Here is an 18,750-nt window from a genome sequence, read left to right on the forward strand (position 1 = left end):
GGAGCCATTGCTGAGTCTGGAGTAGGGTTTTAGCTGGATCATCTTTCTGACTGGGCTGAAGTCGGGAGCCATTGCTGAGTCTTGAGTAGGGTTTTAGTTACCTAGGCTCTCACAGCCTCAGTTTTCTCATCTACAAGGTAGGGATGGCTTACCTGTCCTGTTCATGTGTAAGGTTGTACAGTGAGACCAGGGAGGGATAACAATGCATGCAAGATACAACATCTGCGAGCTGTATATGGTGGTGCATCCTATAATTCCAGCACTCAAGAGGCAGAGGCGAGATCACCTCAAGTTCAGGACCAGCCACTGTCTAGTTATCTATTTCTGGACAAGCCAGGGCTACCTAGGAAGACCCTCTCTCAAAACCCAAAGTAAACCCCAAAACAAGACCTTTCACAGGGATCACCTGAAGTCATCAGAAAACACAGACATTTACATTATGACTCATAATGGTAGCACAACTGCAGTTATGAAGTAGTAACAGTAATAGTTTTGTGGTTGGGTCACCACAGCATGAGGAGCTGTACTAGAAGACTGTCGCATTAGGAAGTTGAGCCACCGATCTAAGATATTGTTAAAAGGACTCAAAGGGCTCAATTAGGAAGCCTTCAGCAGAAAGCCTGGCACATAATGGCAGCAATTATTGTTATTAATTGAATTTTTGTGTCTGCATCTGTTTAATTCACCATTGTACCTCCAGTGAATGACTTAGCCCTCGCAGAAGGCACAGACCACAGATCCATAGCACACCTATAGATTAACAGTCATGCATCGGTTAGTTGGAATCGGAGCCTGGGCTGAGGGATGCAGTAGCCAGCTGAGGTTTGGTTGCCTCCATGCAGCCGAGACAAGGACATGGCCACAATGAGCCTGAGCTGTGGCACTGGCCTATAGACCCAGCCACTCAGGAGGCTGAGGCTGGATGATGGCCTTGAGCCCAAGACCTTATCTCTTGGAGACAGAACAAGACAATGAGGCTGGAGAAAATGCTGTGTTATCCAGGAGGACCAAAGTTAGTTCCCAGCACTTACAGCCTCCTGCGATCCCAGTTCCAGGCCATCTGAGGAAATCTTTTGCCCTCCCAGGGCACCTGCACTTGTGTGCACACCACACAATCACACACACATGCCCCTCACATGCTCACACAAGCATGCATATGCACATAGACATACACACAAATACACGTAATTTAAAATAAAAAATAGAGCTGGGGGTATTGGCACACGCCTTTAATCCCTAAGTTAGGGTTTCTTATTCATGTGAAGAGACACCATGGCCCTGGCAATTTTTTATTTATTTATTTATTTTTGGTTATTCAAAACAGGGTTTCTTTGTATATCTCTGACTGCCCTGGAACTTGATTTGTAGACCAGGCTGGCCTCGAGCTCACAGAGATCCTCCTGCCTCTGCCTCTCTGCCTCCCTGAGTGCTAGGATTAAAGGACTCACCCAGATGCTTAGGAGAGGCAGCCAGGCTTGGACAACACAGCCCTGGATGCGCTTGAACTCTGAAGGCCTGGAGTCCTCCCGGGCTGCATGTTTGAGGGGCTTGGGAGGAAGCACCTTCCGCTCTTGGCTTCCCTCCCCATTTTCTTACTATGATGAAGCTCCAGGAGCACAGTCTATGTGAAAGCCCATAGCTCTCTTCCCAGGCTCCACCACTGAGCCTGGTGAGGGTGGAGCATCCAGGCAGCTGGCGTGGCTCGCTCCTTGGATTTTGTCCCAAAGCCTCTGTCATTCTCTTGGGTTGCTTATGGGGCCTAATTGTCTCTGGTTTTCATACTCCCTTCCCGGAAGCCACATTTAGTGGCTAATCAATACACAAACCCACAAGTGAACTGCACTTTAAAAAGTCCCATCCCTGATGGGACTTGAAAGGCAGAACCCATTTGGTAAGTGCTTACCAGATCACTATTAACGGTGAATAATGTCCCTGAACAGTCTGTGGGGCAAGTTTTACCTCTGTACTTTACAGAGAAGGAGCCCATTATTTCCTTTTTTAAAAAATTATTTTTCCCTTTTTGGAGATAGGGTATAGCTATGTATACCCCAGACTAGCCCCAAATTCACAATCCCCCCACCTTAGCCTTCCCTTGTGCTAGGATTACAGACCTGAGCCACCACACCCCACTGCTCCTTAAATATGCAGTTTTAAGAGCTAGCCCCTGCTCTACTCACTTGCTGTGGAGCATTGCCATTATTCCACCTAACAACCCTGTAAGATCACTGCCTGGCATTAACCCCGAGCTCCATATTGGAAAACAGACTTTGACAGCCCATTATCCTAGCCTTGGGTCACAGAGCCTGTGTCGGAGACCCCACACAGTCCTTCTTTCTTTTGAGGTTGTAACTGAACACTGGACAGGAAGAAACTCTGGGGAGGAAGGGTTTATTGTAGCTCACAATGCAGGGGCGACCTCCATTGTGGTAAGGAAAGCCAAGAGGTCAGCCGCAGGGGGAGACTGCTAGCTCTCACCTTTGGAGCAGGAAGCAGAGGGCATGACATTTATCTGGCTTTCTCCCTCTCCCCGCCCCTGCAGTCAGTCTGGGACCTCAGCCCATGGAATGGTGCCAGCTACATTCAGGGCAGTTTGTCCCCCCCTTAGTTATTCCCTCCCCTCTAGAAACACCCTAATAGACACGCCTGAAGGTATGAGCCTCACTAATGCTCTGCGTGTTTTACAAATGCATTCTGCTTGTGTGTGTGTGTGTGTGTGTGTGTGTGTGTGTGAGAGAGAGAGAGAGAGAGAGAGAGAGAGAGAGAGAGAGAGAGAGAGAGAGTGCGTACACACACATGTACATGCACACGAGTACATGTAACACAGCACAATGAGGAAATGGGGAATAACCCACATGAATCAGTTCTTTCCTTCCACCATGGAAGCGACTGAGTGGCAAGCACCTTTGCCTGTTGAACCACCTCACTGGCTCTCTGGGGTTTTTGCTCATTTGGTTTCTTGAGACAGGGTTTCTCTGTGTAACAGCTCTGACTGTTCTGGAACTCACTCTGTAAACCAGGCTGACCTTGGACTTTCTGGGTAATTTTGTTTTGTTTTTTGTTTTTATTGAGCTATACATTTTCCCCACTCCCCTTCAACTTTTTTTTTTTAAATCCAAAAAAGTCAACCATCAAAATTAACAATCAAAATGAACCCGGATTCTTTTTATTTCGGAATACAGCCCCCAGCTACTATGTGTATCGCTTCATGCATTCATCCGTCCAGTCAGTACTCAAGAAGGGCTGACTGTGGGCAGGGCTTTGTGAAAGATGCCAAGAAGTATGGTTAATGAAAACCAGGCACGGCCCCTGCCCTTAGTCACCTTGTGACACCAGGGAGAAGAAACTTCAACTAAATCACCCCTGAACTGAATTAGTTGAAGTTTGCCGCAGAGCCGGTGGGAACCCGCACGGGAGAGCTGACTTGACTGGGATGTTCAGGCAGGTTCCTTGGGGAAGTACTGATTGAGCTGAGACCAAAGCTGTGAGTGGATCTAGGTGGGAGAGCAACGGTCTAAGGAAGAGAGGCAAGATGAGAGATCAGAGTAGTAGAACCTTGGTGCTTACTGAGTTCCACCCCCATGGTCTATGAACCACCCTGGAAGCTCTTCAGCCCCCACTCATGAGGGGATCTTGTGGAGGTTTTAGACAGAGGCACGGCTGATGAAATTGTCGCTACTGGCACTGAACTCATCCTGCAGCCCCTCCTGAAAAGTGGGTGGACCTCAGAAGTCCTAAGCCCCGTGCTGTGGTTGGTCTTTCTGATACCCAGCCCCCCATCAGGAATTTTCTAGGCCACTTCCCTCATCCAAACTCTGGCTAGGATCATGGCAATAGTAAAATTACACTCAGGAGACTCCAGTAGTTTTAGGCACTCTAGGCACGCCTGTCCCGGATAAAGACACACGGTTTATAAATTACCGTGAAAGCTGAGAGCAGCCAGGGTACATTCCAGAGGGTCTCAAACCAGGGGTCTCTCACTTGTGGTGACCTCAGGGCTGTTGGGTGGGATGGAGGTCTTGTTTCGGTCAGATCTCCATCACACGACAAACATCCAGGACAGTCAACAGGAAAGGGAAGATTTACTGTGGTCCATGGATGCTGAGCTTTTGGTCCATGGTCACTTGGCCCTGCTGCCTTGAGTCCTGCTGTGCGGTAGAACATTCACGGTGGCCAGAAGGCACAGAGGGGGCAAGGCGCAGGATACCTTTCTAGGGATACCCATTCCTGCCCCCCCCCCATGACCTACTTTATGCAATCAGTCCCCACTCCTGACATCTTCACCAATTCCCAACAGCGTCGCTGCTGGGGACTGAACATCCAAGACATGAGCTTCGCAGGGGTTATTCAAGATCAAACCACAACAGTCTTTCTCCTTCTTTTCCCAGGAGATTGTGACTGCTTTAAGCTGTGGCAAGAACATTGTGCCCATCATTGATGGCTTTGAGTGGCCCGAGCCCCAGGCACTGCCCGAGGACATGCAGGCTGTGCTTACCTTCAACGGCATCAAGTAAGACCCAGGAAGAGTTAAGGAGCTCTGTGTGTGTGTGTGTGTGTGTGTGTGTGTGTGTGTGTGTGTGTGTGTGTGTAGAAAATGGCGCTGGCCCACAGCAGCCCCTGCCCACCCTCTGACCCATTTGGCCTCTGTGTCCACAGATGGTCCCACGAATACCAGGAGGCCACCATCGAGAAAATCATCCGCTTCCTTCAGGGCCGCCCCTCTCAGGACTCCTCTGCCGGCTCTGACACCAGTCTGGAGGGAACTGCACCAATAGGTCTGCCTTAGCCTGTCCCCAGTTCCCACGCCCTGCCGTGACCCCTGGTTCCATTATCTCCCAACCCTTAAAGGAATAGCTCCTCTAGAGCCGCCCTGGGCTGAGGCAAACCAGACCCTTCTCAGGAAATGGCTTTCCCTGCTGCCACACAGTGGCCCACTTCTAACCCAGAGATGCCAGGCACAGGGTTAAATGAGAGGACTCCTCTGTCAGGCCCTGCCTTCAGGTTCCAACATCCCATGCCCCCGCTTAGTTCTGGACACTCAAGATAGTATCTCTGGTCTCCTGCCCAAGAGCAGCCAGCTCGAGTAGGGTGAGCTTGGCAGGCCCTGGCAGGAGTCAGGACAATGCCTAGGCCCTCTATTTGGGCCCAGGAGGCATCTGGGGTTGAGGATCCCCCAAAAGCTGTCTACTCACATTGTGCCTGGCCCCTGGCTCACCTGGATTCCTGCTGCCTCATGGCCTTGCTCTGTAACTACTTGGTACCCCTGCCAGATTTCTTTAGGCAGCGTCCTTTGCCATACTGGGAGTCAGAGTCCATCTGAGCTGGCACTCTGCCTGGCCTTGCTGCCCTTTCTGGTGCAAGAAAGGACCCTTACTTGTTCAGGGAGACCGTAAGAATCCACCCAAGCCCAAACCTCTGTGCTGTGCATAAGGCTCTTGCCTGGCCTGTTCTATCTGGCTTCTCCAGCTCCTCATCACAGGGCTAAGAGAAGGAGACCAGGGAAGCTTCAGCAGCACCGGTAGCCAGGGCAGAGCCTGCACCCTGGGAAAGAGGCAAGACCTCTGCAGACAAGGGCCAGTTCGTGGGGCCGTCTCTCCCACAGAAGTGTGTCCACATCCGCTGGGAATCTTATCAAAACACAGAGCAAGCCATCTGGGAAGTTCCTGAGCCGCTGCCGTCTGCAGATTCCCACGGGAGCTCATGCAAGGTCCTCACCAGCCCCTGTCACGTTCCAAACACCCCAGTCTGGTTCTTAACCCTCCCTGGAGGCTTTTCCAGTCCTGTCACCCCAGTTTTACAGAGAGGAATGGCTGAGTGATAGGCCCAGGTCCCCAAATCAGTGGTGGCAGCCTCAGATTCTGCCCTAGTCCTGACACCCAGCACCAGTGTCCAGCCCATTGGCTCTTGCCAATACCCAGCCTCCAGCTTGGAGACAGCTGGCATCACCCTGCTGCTGGCCTCTGGAGGCAGTGGAGTCACACACCTCTCCAGGAGCTGGCCAGGTTACTTTCCCTCAGTCCCCACTGTCATAGAGTCAAAGGGCTTTCTCTCCAGGCTTAGGGACACCTTCTCCTTGACTGTCCTTATTGCCAAAGACCCCATCGTCCACGGGTCATGGTTGGCCTCTGACTGTGACTATCTATAGCCCTGGTCCTGCCACCAGTACCAACCCACAGCCTGTTCTGAGGTGAGGCAGATGGAATGGTACCCTTGATGACGAAGTCAACAACGATACAGTATGAGTTCCTCCAGGGAAACCTATCTATCTCCAGTCCACACTTTCCAGAGGGCCCCGTGGGCAGCACTCAGGAAGTTTCTGGGTTTTCTTATTTGGGACACAGGTCACTACTACCTCTGCTGTCTGGCCTTCCATTGATCTGTCCCCTCCTGTCTTCCTGGGGAACCAGAGCACAGCCTTCTGCCCCAGTCAGGGTAGCAGTGCCAAGCCTCCTCTAGCAAGGTACTCTGCTCTGTGGTGACACAGCTCAGACTGCAGGCAGAGCTAAGCAAGGCTGACTACACTGACCTCAAGACGGGCTCTTCAGTAGCCTTTCAGGCTGCCCAGGTTTGCATGGTCTGTGGGTGCAGCGTTTCTGCCTGGCTGGGCTATATAGCTGTTGCCCCAAGCTGGGGCTGAGTCAGGGTGGTCACTACACTACACCCCTACCCCTCTCTAGTGGGCGACATTAAGAGGGTAAACATCCAGCCACAGTGCATTTATCCCTTCACTAGGCATCTCATCCTGGGGTGCAGGGAGTGGTCGGATCCAGAGCATCCGACCACTGTGCTTCCTAACATCCAATTAGAGGGACCCTTGTAACCAGACAGTTTGGGTGGGAAGCTGACCCAGCTTTCTTTATTCAAGGTCAAGGTGCCAGAGTGGAGCCTTTCTCTCCTCACAGTGGCGGGGTCAGTAGAAGGCCTCTTCTTGCTGAGTTTTCACCTCCAAGGGGGCAGTGAGGCAGGAGTGGACCCCGCTGCAGTTCAGTGGGTCTTAGAGGGGCAGTGAGGCAGGAGTGGACCCCGCTGCAGCTCAGGGGGCCTCAGAAGGGCAGTGAGGCAGGAGTGGACCCCGCCGCCTTAGTTTTCCCTAGAGACTTCTCTTTCACCTGCGGTTTCCAGCGGGGAAACCGCCTTGCAGGGTGGGTGGTAGGTGCAGGCGCAGGGTCTAGCTCTCACGGACAGTCCCGGCTGGAACACTAACAAACCTCCCACTTTGGGTCGGCTTGAAGAGGACTGCCAATTGCCAAAAATCAGCAGCTTCACAACAGGCCAGAGTCTGCTTCTCAGCTCTGGGCAGGAAGGATGGTCCCAGTGCACGGCCCTGCTCAGCACTGAACTACATGGAGGGCCAAATGGCAGAGATCTTGCTGGGGCTGGCGGAGCCATGAAGCCAGCGGGGTAGTGACTAGACAGACCTACAGGAAGGAGCAGCCAGGGCTGGGGCCCAAGTGTCTCCGCTGCTCTGAGAATGTCTCACAAGCCCTTCACCCCTCAGCACCTTAGAGAGCTGGAGCTCTAAGGGACATGCCAGAGACTATCCCTGCAGGCAGCTCAGGAACTCCAGCCCAGCAGCTGCTTGTGTCTGACCTGTGCCAAACAGGCTGAGAGCGGGAAGACAGAAAGCCCCAAAGCCCAGTGACTCTTCAGTCTGACTCAAATGATTTATACTGTGACAACTGACAAGCTGAGGTCAAAGGTGAACAGGCTGAGGTAAAGGTGGATAGACTGAGGTCACAGTGGACAGGCTGAGGTCAAGGGTAGGCAGGCTGAGGTCAAGGGTGAACAGGCTGAAGTCACAGTGGATAGGCTGGGGTCAAGGGTGGGCAGGCTGAGGTCAAGGGTGAACAGGCTGAGGTCACGGTGAACAGGCTGAGGTCAAGGATGGTGAACAGGCTGAGGTCAAGGGTGGACAGGTTGAGGTCAAAGGTGGATAGGCTGAGGTCAAGGGTGGACAGGTTGAGGTCAAGGGTGGACAGGCTGAGGTCACGGTAGACAGGCTGAGGTCAAGGGTGGATAGACTGAGGTCACGGTAGACAGGCTGAGGTCAAGGGTGGACAGACTGAGGTCAAGGGTGGACAGGTTGAGGTCAAAGGTGAACAGGCTGAGGTCAAGGGTGGACAGGTTGAGGTCAAAGGTGAATAGGCTGAGGTCAAGGGTGGATAGACTGAGGTCAAGGGTGGATAGGCTGAGGTCAAAGGTGAACAGGCTGAGGTCACGGTGGACAGGCTGAGGTCACGGTGGACAGGCTGAGGTCAAGGGCTGATTCCCATCCACAGACAGTGCTTTTCCCTCTGGGGCCAAGTCTCTCCACAGGTACCACACTTATCATTAGGGTGACTGGAGGCCACAGCACTCATCACGGACCTAGTCCCATGGGCTGGAAGGAGAGGTCGGTCCCCATGCTTCAGGTGGTCCCTGAAGTGCTGTCTCCTTCATTTTGGAGGCTTCTGAATTACAAATAGCTTAAAAGGGGGAAAAAAAACCCAAAAAACACCCTTGCCTCAAACGGCTCCCTGCAGCCTGCCCTGAGTGGGCGTATCCTGGTCAGACTATAGATCCTAAGCAGGGACTGGCTCAGTGGGAGACCAGGTGATGCCCATCACTGGCTTGACCACCCTGTCCAAAGTGAGTACCACCCTCAGAGGGCTGGCTGGTGCGGGTCCCTGTTCCATGGCCTTGAGCAGATCAGGAACTCTGTGGAAACTGCTGGAATTCAGGATGTGGAATAGCTTTCTCCAGTACCCTGTGAGAGACCAGAGAGATGGTTCAGGATTGATTCTAGAGAGGTGACAATGGGACTGTCTTGGGTGAGCAGCTCCAGGTGTGTCCCTTCCCAAGCCGACAGGCATAGGACAATGTCCATCGGCAGAGGACTCTGGAGAAGAACTCTCACGACTTGAGTGGGTCAGTCTAGCCTGGGGCTCAGCCACAAGTAGCTGAGTAAGTTTTCTTTCTGTTAACACAATTCGAGGATGGGGCAGGCTGAGGGGCCTGAGGAAGAGGACACAGCCTTGTCAAACAGTAGTGTTAGCCTGGCCCCTCACCACATGGCTCTACCTTACTCTGGAGATGGCCCCTAAAAGATCAGGCAGCCACCTGCTTGGGGTAGGGTCAGCCCTGGATGCCATACCCAAAGGACAAGGATTCTAGAGGCAAAGCTGCCATTTCCAGTTAGGAGCGGGGGAAGGAGGAAGCCTCTCGGAAATTAAGACACCATGATGCGCAGGCAAGGTCAGGGCCCTCCATTACCCAATCAGAATGGCCGGGATGAAGAGGAGGCCAGCTCCCAGGAGGAAGGGGAAGCCCTTCATGAAGTTCAGAGTGGCTGGGTAGAGCGAGTTGAAGACGCTAGAGGCCACCAACATGGCCAAGCTGTTCACACAGGCCACCGCAGAAAAGAGAGCACCTGGGAGGAAAGAGACACCATGCTTCAGAGCTGGAAAAACCCAGGGTCAAGGGAGGGCAGTGCCACCTCACAGCTGTGTGACCTGGGCGGGACACCTGCGTCCCTCACCTGTGCCTCCCACTCTGTGCTGTGGTAAAGACTCTATGACGTTACACACAGGAAGTGCCTGGCAGAGGGGCTGTTAAACACATAGCTTTCAACTGTTATTAAATTCACAGAAAAGCCCGCGTGGTGCCTCCTACTTTAAAAAACCCTACTTTATTTAATGTGTATGGGTGCTCTGCCTGCATGTGTGCCTCCGTGCCACGTGCATGCCTGGTGCAAGAGCAGCCAGTGTTATTAAATGCTGAACCATCTCCACAGCCCCAACTTGGTTTGTTTTAAGAAATGGTCTCAGGTTGCCCTTAAACTTGCAGTCCTCCTGTCTCAGCCTCGAGTGCTACGATTACAAGGCTGTACTACCATGACAGCTTCTTTTAAAAATGTGTTATTATGTTCACGTCACTTGTGCCAGGCATCTGTGTGGTGGTCAGAGAACAACTTTCAGCAGCTGGCTCTCTTCTCCCACGTGGGCCCTAGACAGCGAGCTCGGGTCATCACGTGCGGCGGCAAGAGCTTGAAAGCCTGCTGAGTCTTGCCAAGCTACACATGATGTCTACGAGAGCTTGCCAGCTTCCCTTCCTGAAGCGTCATTTGATCCCATGTTCCACACTCACAGCCATGCGATTGCTGAGGCGCTGAACTTTCTGGGTCGCTGCTCCGCCTTCTGTGTACGAAGGACAAGAGCTACTGCGTGGACTGCCAGTAATTTTAAAATGGAGAGTACCTATCACGGGTGGCCTCCAAGAGGGGCCTGCTATTTTCCCATACTGGGTACACAGTGAAACCTGCTGGGTGGGAAAGATCCACTGCCTGCAAACATGGTGAAACGCGACTGTAATGCCAGTTCTTGGGAAGCTGAGGCAGGAGGATTTTACTTCAAGGCCAGCTTGGGCTACATAGCAAGAAGACCCTGTTTCAAAATAAACAAAAGCAAAAGTATATTGAATGAATGAGGCATTTTAGCAGACACCCTAGCCTGTGCCAGAACCCAGCTTTGTAACTCAGTTGTTGCAAACTGAGCAACAACACAATAGATACAGAGATTCAGCTGCCAGAATCTAAGGCTCTACAGTGTCCTGGGGAATAAAAGGCCTCATGTCACAAACGAAGAAACAGGTCCAGAATAAGGCAGGGCTGGAGCCCAGCTACAAGACCAAGTGCTCTTAAAAACATATGGAACAGAGGTGTGCGCGGGGAAGGGTGTGTATGTGTGTGTCTAGCTGGGTGAGTGGATGAAGCACCTATGCTACCATGAGGACCAGAGTTCGGATGCCCTTAACCAAAAGAAAGTTAGGTGGGTGTGGTGGGCACCTGTAATCTCAGGGCTTGAGAGGTGGAGGCAGGAAATCCACGAGGCAAGTAGTTAGCTAGACTGCCCAAGTCAAAGACTCCATGTTCCTCAAGACACTGAAGTCACATCCATGTGCACAGATACACATATGCACGCACGCATCCCTGTCCCATTGTTTACTGAACAACCTTGAAGAACTCAGTTTAACCTTCTAGGCCTCCCTTTCTTCATCTGACAACTGGGAACAACAAAATCTCTGGCAGAGGCTGTTTATTCCCTCGGGGCCTGCATCCTCTGACCCCAGCATGGCAGGAAACCCTGGTATCATCACATCCACTTCACAGATGGGAAAGACGAGCTCTGAAGAGATAAGCTCTGCTGTGCTGCTGTGGTTACTCAGAACTGGATTGTGCTCTACTGACAACAATCTTAGTTCTGAGGAACAAAACCTGACAGCATCGGTACCTAGCCAGTTCTGAGCACATGGCATAAGAGCATCTGTCTTGCCTGCTCACTCCTCCAGGTTTGAAGGTAGAAGGCAGACCCTCCTTGGCCAGAACTGCCCATCCAGGCAACACTGGACATGAAGGACCAGGGACAGATGACTCTGACACTTACCGTGCTCCGACTCGCTCACCAGCTTGGAAAGCTTGGCCCGGATGACAGGTGTAATCATCAGTGACAGGAAAAGCAAGCCATATCCTGCGAGAGAAACACTGGTCAGGAAAGAGCCATCAAGGATGGGTGTCCTGAGAGCAACTGGGCTCCTACATACAGCCCAGGAAGGGCAGATGTGGACCTGAGGAAAGGACAGCAGTTTTCCCCAGCTCACGGCTCATCTGCTCACTCTTTCTACATGAGAGCTAAGCCCTACCAACTGCTTCCTCAGAACACCTCCAGTGGCCACGTGGCACTACGGGGGAAATGACAGGACCCAGAAAATGAGTATAGGCTTTGGGGTTGGCCCTGAGTTCAAACCCTGTTACCACTGCTTACTGTGTGTGTGACCTTGTCTACTGGACTTCCCTGAACCCATCTCCTAGCTTGTAAGAGGAAAACCATAGGCCTCTGTCGGAGGGTGGTTGACTAACAGCCTCAAAGACAGGCCCTGAACCTGTGACCTGTCTTCTGTGGCGAATGAGTCTTTACAGGTTTAAGCAGGAAGGACCTTCAGGGAAGCTCTCCCTTCTATCAGACTGATAAAGATGTGTCCAGTCTCGGAGGCCTGCCACAGCAGTCCCAAGCCATAGGGATAGAGCTTCTCCAGTGTCCCTGAGGGAGCAGGGACATTCTGATTTCAGCCGGGGCCTCTAGCACTGAGAGACTACCAGCTACACAATGTGTGAGAATTTCCTTCAGCCACCTTGGGATAAGGAGGTGGCATCGGTGAAGGGCGAGAGTTGAGGGCATACCATGTGAATTCCTTTGCTCCTGCCATCCAGCTACCTATAGATAGGCATATGATGTTTGCAATTCTGCTGAGACTCTGTGGTACAACGTCTTTATCTCAGCACTTCTGAAGTCTGTGGCCTTGAGTGAATGGTTCCTGTCCCCGTGGCTTCACTGTTGGTCCAGCAGCGGAGTTAACATAGCTGCTGGCTGTCAAGACAGATGACTGCACAATGCAGATCCAGGCTCCAGCAAGAATACTTTTTATTTTTAGAAAGTTAACCTCTGGGACTGGAGAGATGGCCCTGTGATTAAGAGCACTGATTGCTCTTCCTGAGGACCCAGGTTCAATTCCCAGTACCCACATGGCAGCTCACAACTCCAGTTCCGGGGCATCTGGCACCCACACACAGATATGCAGGCAAAACACCAATGCACATAAAATTTTAAGAAAAGAAAGCTAACTTCTTCATTTTCTAGCCAGCTACCCCTCTTTTCAGGAGAGCGGGGAGGGGAGCAGCAGCAAGAGGAAGGAAAGGAAGAGGAAGCAAGTCAGCAGGAATGTTAGAAAGCCTGGCATTTTAACAAACACAAAAGAAGGCAGAGTAAGGTTGTTAAGGCCTGTGAGTCCCCGGGAGGTAGAGGCAAAAGGATTGTAAGTTCAAAGTCATCTTCAGCTACATAGAAAATCACTTGGTCAAGTCTGAGCCTGTCTCTAAACAAATAAACAAGGATCCCTTGAGGAAGGGCCCTGCCATTCTTATCCGAGAGCCAAGGATCAAGACATTAGCAGCATGGACTTTGCTTAAGAACACTGTAAATAAGCCATGAGAGGCCAAGGGCTGAAGCAATTAGCTCATGAGCTATGCTCTTGTCTTTGCTCTACATTCCTAACAATATTTATGATTGATAACGTGCACTAATTACTTTAGCCACTGACGCTTTATATTTTCTATAAATTAGAGAAGGTATTTTTCTGGGGTTTCTCAGTTGTCTGTCCTCTGCACAGGCTGAGAGTGTAACTCTGGGTCCAAAGACACAGGCTTGAACCACATTTGGGAGCAATGTGTGGATGGCCCCGTTTTCAGTTTACCTGTAAACATGAGGGGTGTGGTGGTGGCAAACGCAAAGACCACCATGGCCAGGATGTTGAAGAACAGGCCGACCTCAGCCACCCAGGTGTCTGCCAGGCAGTACTGTAGAAGTTTTAGGCCTACCAGGCTGGTGAGGTAGGGTATGTGCTGGGCTGCCGAGCCGTAGCCAACCAGCTTGGAGTCCCAGCAGAGGGGTGTACTCAGCTCATAGAGCGTCATGATGTCTTGGGCCCCAAAGTGCACAGTGACCACAACGAAGATAGCCAATGAGTACAGGGCTAGATGCTTCCTGGACTTCTCTGGGGATGGGACCGCATACAGCCGGACAATGGATCGGTGATGGCGGAGCGTGAAAAGCCTGGTGGACTTTGGCTCCTTCACTGTCTCACCAAAACAGAATGCTGCATACAGAGTCAAGACGATCAACAGGGCCAAAGCCAGCCAGAAGGGGTTGGCATAACCCTGGGCCCGGAGCCAATGACCCCCAAGAAGGCTTGCCAGGGTCCCAGCCACACCAATGCATGCTTCCAGCAGGGCCATGCGGAAGGTGCGACTGTGTTTAGAGCTGACGTCCGCCACAGAGGCAAAGCTAGCGGCCAGGAGGCCATTGAAGTCTCCTAGAAGGGCACAAAGGGCTCGGCCAAGCACGAAGAAGCCAACGTGCAGTTGCAACTGCACCACAAAGATGTACACCACGACCTGGACCAGCAGGCCAAGAGAGGACAGCACCAGCAGTGGGCGGCGACCCACGCGGTCACTCCAGGCTCCCAGAAGGGTGGACCAGAAAAGTCCCACCAGGAAGCCGCCCAGGTTCATGTAGAGGGTCCAATGGGAAGTCAGGGTTTCCACTTCCTGTGAAAACAGAACCGTCAGGGCGCAGGCCTTTGATTTAGTTAGCTACCATCATCAATCTGGCAGCTACAGGGTTGAGGCTTTGCTTTGAGCCCTAAGCCTCTTGAAATGTTCGTTGAACTCTTAAAAAACGGGCCCCGGAGAAGCATTCCCTCCATCTCCGCACTTGGGTTAACCCTCCAGGCCAGGCATTCTCTGAATCCACTACCTACACCCCAAAGCAGTCAGCACGGGAGGCCCCCTTTGCTCTAGCTCCGCCCACCATGTGCGTCTCCCCCCCCCCGCCATGTGCGTCCCCCCTCCCAGGGACCCCCATCTTCCACAGGCCTCGACCCGTGCCGTGCTCCGCGTTCACAACCCGGTGGTCCCCACTACCTGCATGACGGGATCCGCGCTTTGGTTCCCGCAGTTTCCCCTGTGGCGGGTGCCATTGTAGCCGAGCTCGGTGCTGAACCGGTGCCACAGGTACTGCGTGGTGAGCGGGCCTTGCAGGACCACGGCAAAGTTGGCCAGGAAGACGACGGGCTCCACGGGGCCGCGGAACAGCACGGCCGCCCCGGGCATGCTGCGGGACGAGCCCTTGGGTTTCGTGCGCCCCTCCATGCACGAACGCGGAGGGGCTGGCACCTCCGAACCAGCTACCGGAGGCCCGGGTCAGTCAGCACTATCTGCGCCGGCGCGGGCCTCCTACTCCTCTCCCAGTTAAAGTCTGGAGGGGCGGGGCATGAGATCTCAGCCTCCAAAACTTTGGCCTGGGTGCTCTCGGCTGGGTGTAGTCGAGTTAGAATCCTTGCTGGGTGACCTCACTCCAAACAGCGCAAAGATACCGCCTTGCTGCAGCCCTCCCTCTTGGACCCAGGAACACTCAAAAGAATAATTAGAGTATCAATAATTAACATTTATCGAACATTCACTTCATGCTGGGGCCAGAAATTCTGAGTGTATTATCTATCTCGTGGCAACCTTATAAACTAGCTATTTATTGGTCCGAATCCAGAGATGTGGAAGTCAGGTCAATGGGTACGCAGGGCTAGAACGCTGTGGCTGCCTAGGAGCATCTGTACAAGGACAACTGGAGCCTGCTGGCTCGCGCTGAAGCACTTGGCCTGGAAGAAAAGCTGCGTGGAGGCGGGACCGGTTGGCACATGCTTTTAATCTCAGCACACTAGAAACTGAGGCAGGTGGATCTCTGTGATTTTTTTTTTTTTTTTAAGATTTTTGAATCAGGGTTTCTCTGTGACTTTTGGAGCCTGCCCTGGAACTAGCTCTTGAGACCAGGCTGGCCTCGAACTTACAAAGATCCGCCTGCCTCTGCCTCCCGAGTGCTGGGATCTCTGTGATTTTTGAGGCCTGTTTGGTCTACACAGATAATTACAGACCAATCAAGGCTTTATAGTGAGATCTTATCTTGAAAAAGAACAAGATCTGGTACCTTAAAAGTGCCATTACTATTTATATATACTTTCAGACCAGGCTAGCCTCAAACTCACAGAGACTCTCCTGCCTCAGGCTCCTAGGTACTGGGATTAAAGGCACGCCCCCTTGCTGTTATACTCAATAGTTATGGCTATTAAAGACTAGTAGGTTGTCCCTTGCCCCTGCTCCCTCCCTGGGAGCCTTTCCTGGTTTTGCAGTTCCTTTAGAGAGCAGAGCAGAGACCAGATGAGTGAGGGCATCGTTGAGGCTCCATAGTTGAGGCTCCATGGTTGAGGCTCCTGGGTATGGTCCTGAGCTTTTGTGTGCTCCAGGTTGTAGGAACTGGGCCAGGAAGCAGACGCCTGCACTGTTGCTGAGCAACGCCGACTTCCTGCCTGTTGGGGCTTTTATGTTACTGCCTGAGAAAGGAATTCACAGTAACAGCCCTCCTCCATTTCTTCATTCATCTCACGCCCTAACTGATGGCCGTGGAGGTCAGAACACAACATCGAAGGAAACAGACAAAGCCTCCCCCACCTCCCCACCCCCAGTTTGACAGCTTCTAGATTGAGGGCAAGAGACAGAGACCGGACTGAGTAATCAGTGTGGAGTCCAAACATGACAGACATAAAGAGTAGGAATACGGGCTCCTGGTGCTCATGTGGGGACCTTGGGGACCAAAGTCCCCAAGAACTCCTGTGTGTCACCTGAAGGGCCCTGATTCTTGGGGTGGAGAGTGGTTCCATCTCTGCCTGGGCTGACCAGTGACTGTCATCTTTGAGGCAGTAAGAGTCTGAGGCTCAGAATAAGTGGATGTCAAGTAACCCTCACATGGGCTTCTAGAGAAAAAGAATTCTACTTCAAATAACCAGGCCGCTGTGCACACCTGTCCATCACTCCCCTCTATCCCTGCCCATACAGAGCACAGGAGAGACTGACTAAAACTGTGGTTCTCAACCTGTGGGTCAGGACCCCACAGGGATCTCATAGCAGATATTTACATTATGATTCGTAACAGTAGCAAAATTACTCTTATGAAGTAACAACGAAAATAATTCTTTGTTTGGGGGTCACCACAACTCGAACTGTATTCAAGGATCGCAGCATTAGGAAGACTGAGACCCACTGGGCTAAAACCTTGCAACTATTTCCTAGATAGACGCTAAGGTCAGGAGCGGTCAGGGTCTCTCAGTGGAGCGTGGGGTAGGGTGTGTGTGTCTCAGTCCACGCGTCCATCACCTAGAGGCCTCTCCAGACCCTTTGTTGCGTTCACTTGGTAAACGACGATTCTACACAAGTCTGGCTTGGTGCGTCTGGTCTTATTTACAGGCGCACGGGAGACAGCCGTTTCATCAAAAGGCTCACTCTGGCAGGGATGATGGCCGGCTGATAGCTGCAGAGCCAGAGTCTCCCTTTCAGTCAGCCTTTAGTCTGTATCCTTTTGTACCCCCAGAGGCATCCTGCAGCAGGGGCAGGATTACAAACCACAGGGAGAGGGCCGAGAGGGAAGAAGAAGCCAGACTCTCAGTCATGGCCTGGTCGTCCTCTCCACTACCTCCTTCTATGAGGGATGCTCAACATTCCTTGAACATAGCTCAGACCATCCAGTGATTTCCACTTCACTAGCGAAAGTCAAGTCATCCTGAACGCCACAGTCACATGGGCCACCTCCACCCTCTCCTGCTCCACCCACCCCACTCTGGCCTCCCTTCACTCTGGTTTCCCTGGCCTCCACAGGGTCTTTCCAACCTGCCCCTCAATCTTATTCCTATACCTGCCATTTTCTTTGCACCTGTCATTTCGTCTACCCAGAATGCTGTTCTCCCAGATGTCCATGCCACTGGCTGCCCCACCTCTGCTAAAAATGTAGCCCGGGCCTGTGATTTATGACAGCCACTCCCTCCCCCTCCTCCTGTTGTTGTGAGTCTTTTGTATGCGTTTGTTGTCTGTCTCCCTTTCCTAGACGCCAAGGATCTTGGGTCCTTCAGTCCTGTATCCCCAGCCACCAGAATGGTACCTCGCACACGGTAGATGCTCTAAAGCTGTTAAGAGGAAAGGGTTCCCCAGCTGGAGCCCAGGGCCATGCAGAGACCTGTCCATGTGGAGCTGCGCTGGGGAGGACAGAGTCCAAGAATTTATACTTAGAAGGAAGCCACGCGATCACCTGTCAGCCACCCTCTTGGAAGACAGGGAGAATAAAATGACGCTGCCTTTCAAATCTCTAGAGCAGGAATGATGTGATCACAGAGCCGAAGGGCTACAGACCGGCTCCTTTCCAATTTAACACCATAGTTAAAAGGCACACAACAAAACAGTGCAAAATGTCTGTCCCCCAAGCCCCTACTGTCTTGTACCAGGGACCTCACACTAACTAAGCAAGCAACTTCTCACTGAGCTAAATCCTCAGGCCCACAAAATGTTCCTTAAAAAGTGTGGTGAGGGGTCTGGAGAGTTGGCTCAGCAGTCAAGAGAGCACTTGCCATTCCTGCAACAGTTTCCACCACCCACAGAGCGGCTCAGTGTCTGTAACTTCAGTCCAGGGACCTGACACTCTGTTTTGACCTCTGCAGGCACCAAGCACAGACACACATATGGGTGAACACTCATACACACGAAATGAATCTTTTAAAATGCTTTAAATCATGATGACGAATAAATTTTTTAACTATACATGATAACGGTATTAAGATTTCTCCATATGGGTACTGGAGAGATGTCTCCACAGTTTAGAACACTGGTTGCTCTTCCAGAGGACCCAGGTTCAATTCCCAGCTTTCATATGGTGACTCACAGCCATCAGAAACACCAGTTCCAAGGGAATCTGCTGCCCTCTTCTGGCTTCTTCAAGCACTGTACACGGTACACAGACACGCATGCAATGCAGACAAAACACCCGTACACATAAAGTAAATGTTAAAAAAAAAAAAGACCTAAGCTGGTGGTGGTATATGCCTTTAATCCTAGCACTTAGGAGGCAGAGGCAGACAGAGGACAGTCAGTCAGACACAAAAAAATCCCTGTTTTTTTTGTTTGTTTGTTTTTTGTTTTTTTTTGGGGGGGGGACAAAAAATCTTTTTAAAAAAGCATTTCTCTAGTGGGTGGTGGTGGTGCACACCTTTAATCCCAGCACTCAGGAGACAGAGGCAGGTGGATCTCTGTGAGTTTAAGACCAGCTTGGTCTACAAGAGCTAGTTCCAGGA

The 18,750-nt window shown here is 51.9% G+C and overlaps 2 protein-coding genes across 2 annotated transcripts in view; one reads left to right on the top strand and one right to left on the bottom strand.

Annotated features, from left to right (window-relative positions):
- The window catches only part of Sarm1 (sterile alpha and TIR motif containing 1), a 21,168-nt gene extending 14,820 nt beyond the window's left edge, over positions 1–6,348 (top strand). The window contains exons 8-9 of the mRNA XM_005349451.3: positions 4,386–4,507; positions 4,654–6,348. Of these exons, the coding sequence (XP_005349508.1) occupies positions 4,386–4,507; positions 4,654–4,783 (252 nt within the window). The 3' untranslated portion in view covers positions 4,784–6,348. The remainder of the gene's footprint in view (positions 1–4,385; positions 4,508–4,653) is intronic.
- A 1,294-nt stretch (positions 6,349–7,642) lies between these two features.
- Slc46a1 (solute carrier family 46 member 1) lies at positions 7,643–14,797 on the bottom strand. The gene is made up of 5 exons (XM_005349448.2): positions 14,510–14,797; positions 13,282–14,134; positions 11,418–11,501; positions 9,250–9,406; positions 7,643–8,743 (listed from the first exon to the last, which is right to left on the bottom strand). The coding sequence occupies exons 1-5, from the start codon at positions 14,735–14,737 to the stop codon at positions 8,686–8,688; spliced, it is 1,380 nt and encodes a 459-aa protein (XP_005349505.1). The 5' UTR covers positions 14,738–14,797; the 3' UTR covers positions 7,643–8,685.
- Between the last annotated feature and the right edge of the window lie 3,953 nt (positions 14,798–18,750).

Source organism: Microtus ochrogaster, chromosome 7 (assembly GCF_000317375.1).
Source record: "Microtus ochrogaster isolate Prairie Vole_2 chromosome 7, MicOch1.0, whole genome shotgun sequence".
Taxonomy (NCBI): Eukaryota; Metazoa; Chordata; class Mammalia; order Rodentia; family Cricetidae; genus Microtus; species Microtus ochrogaster.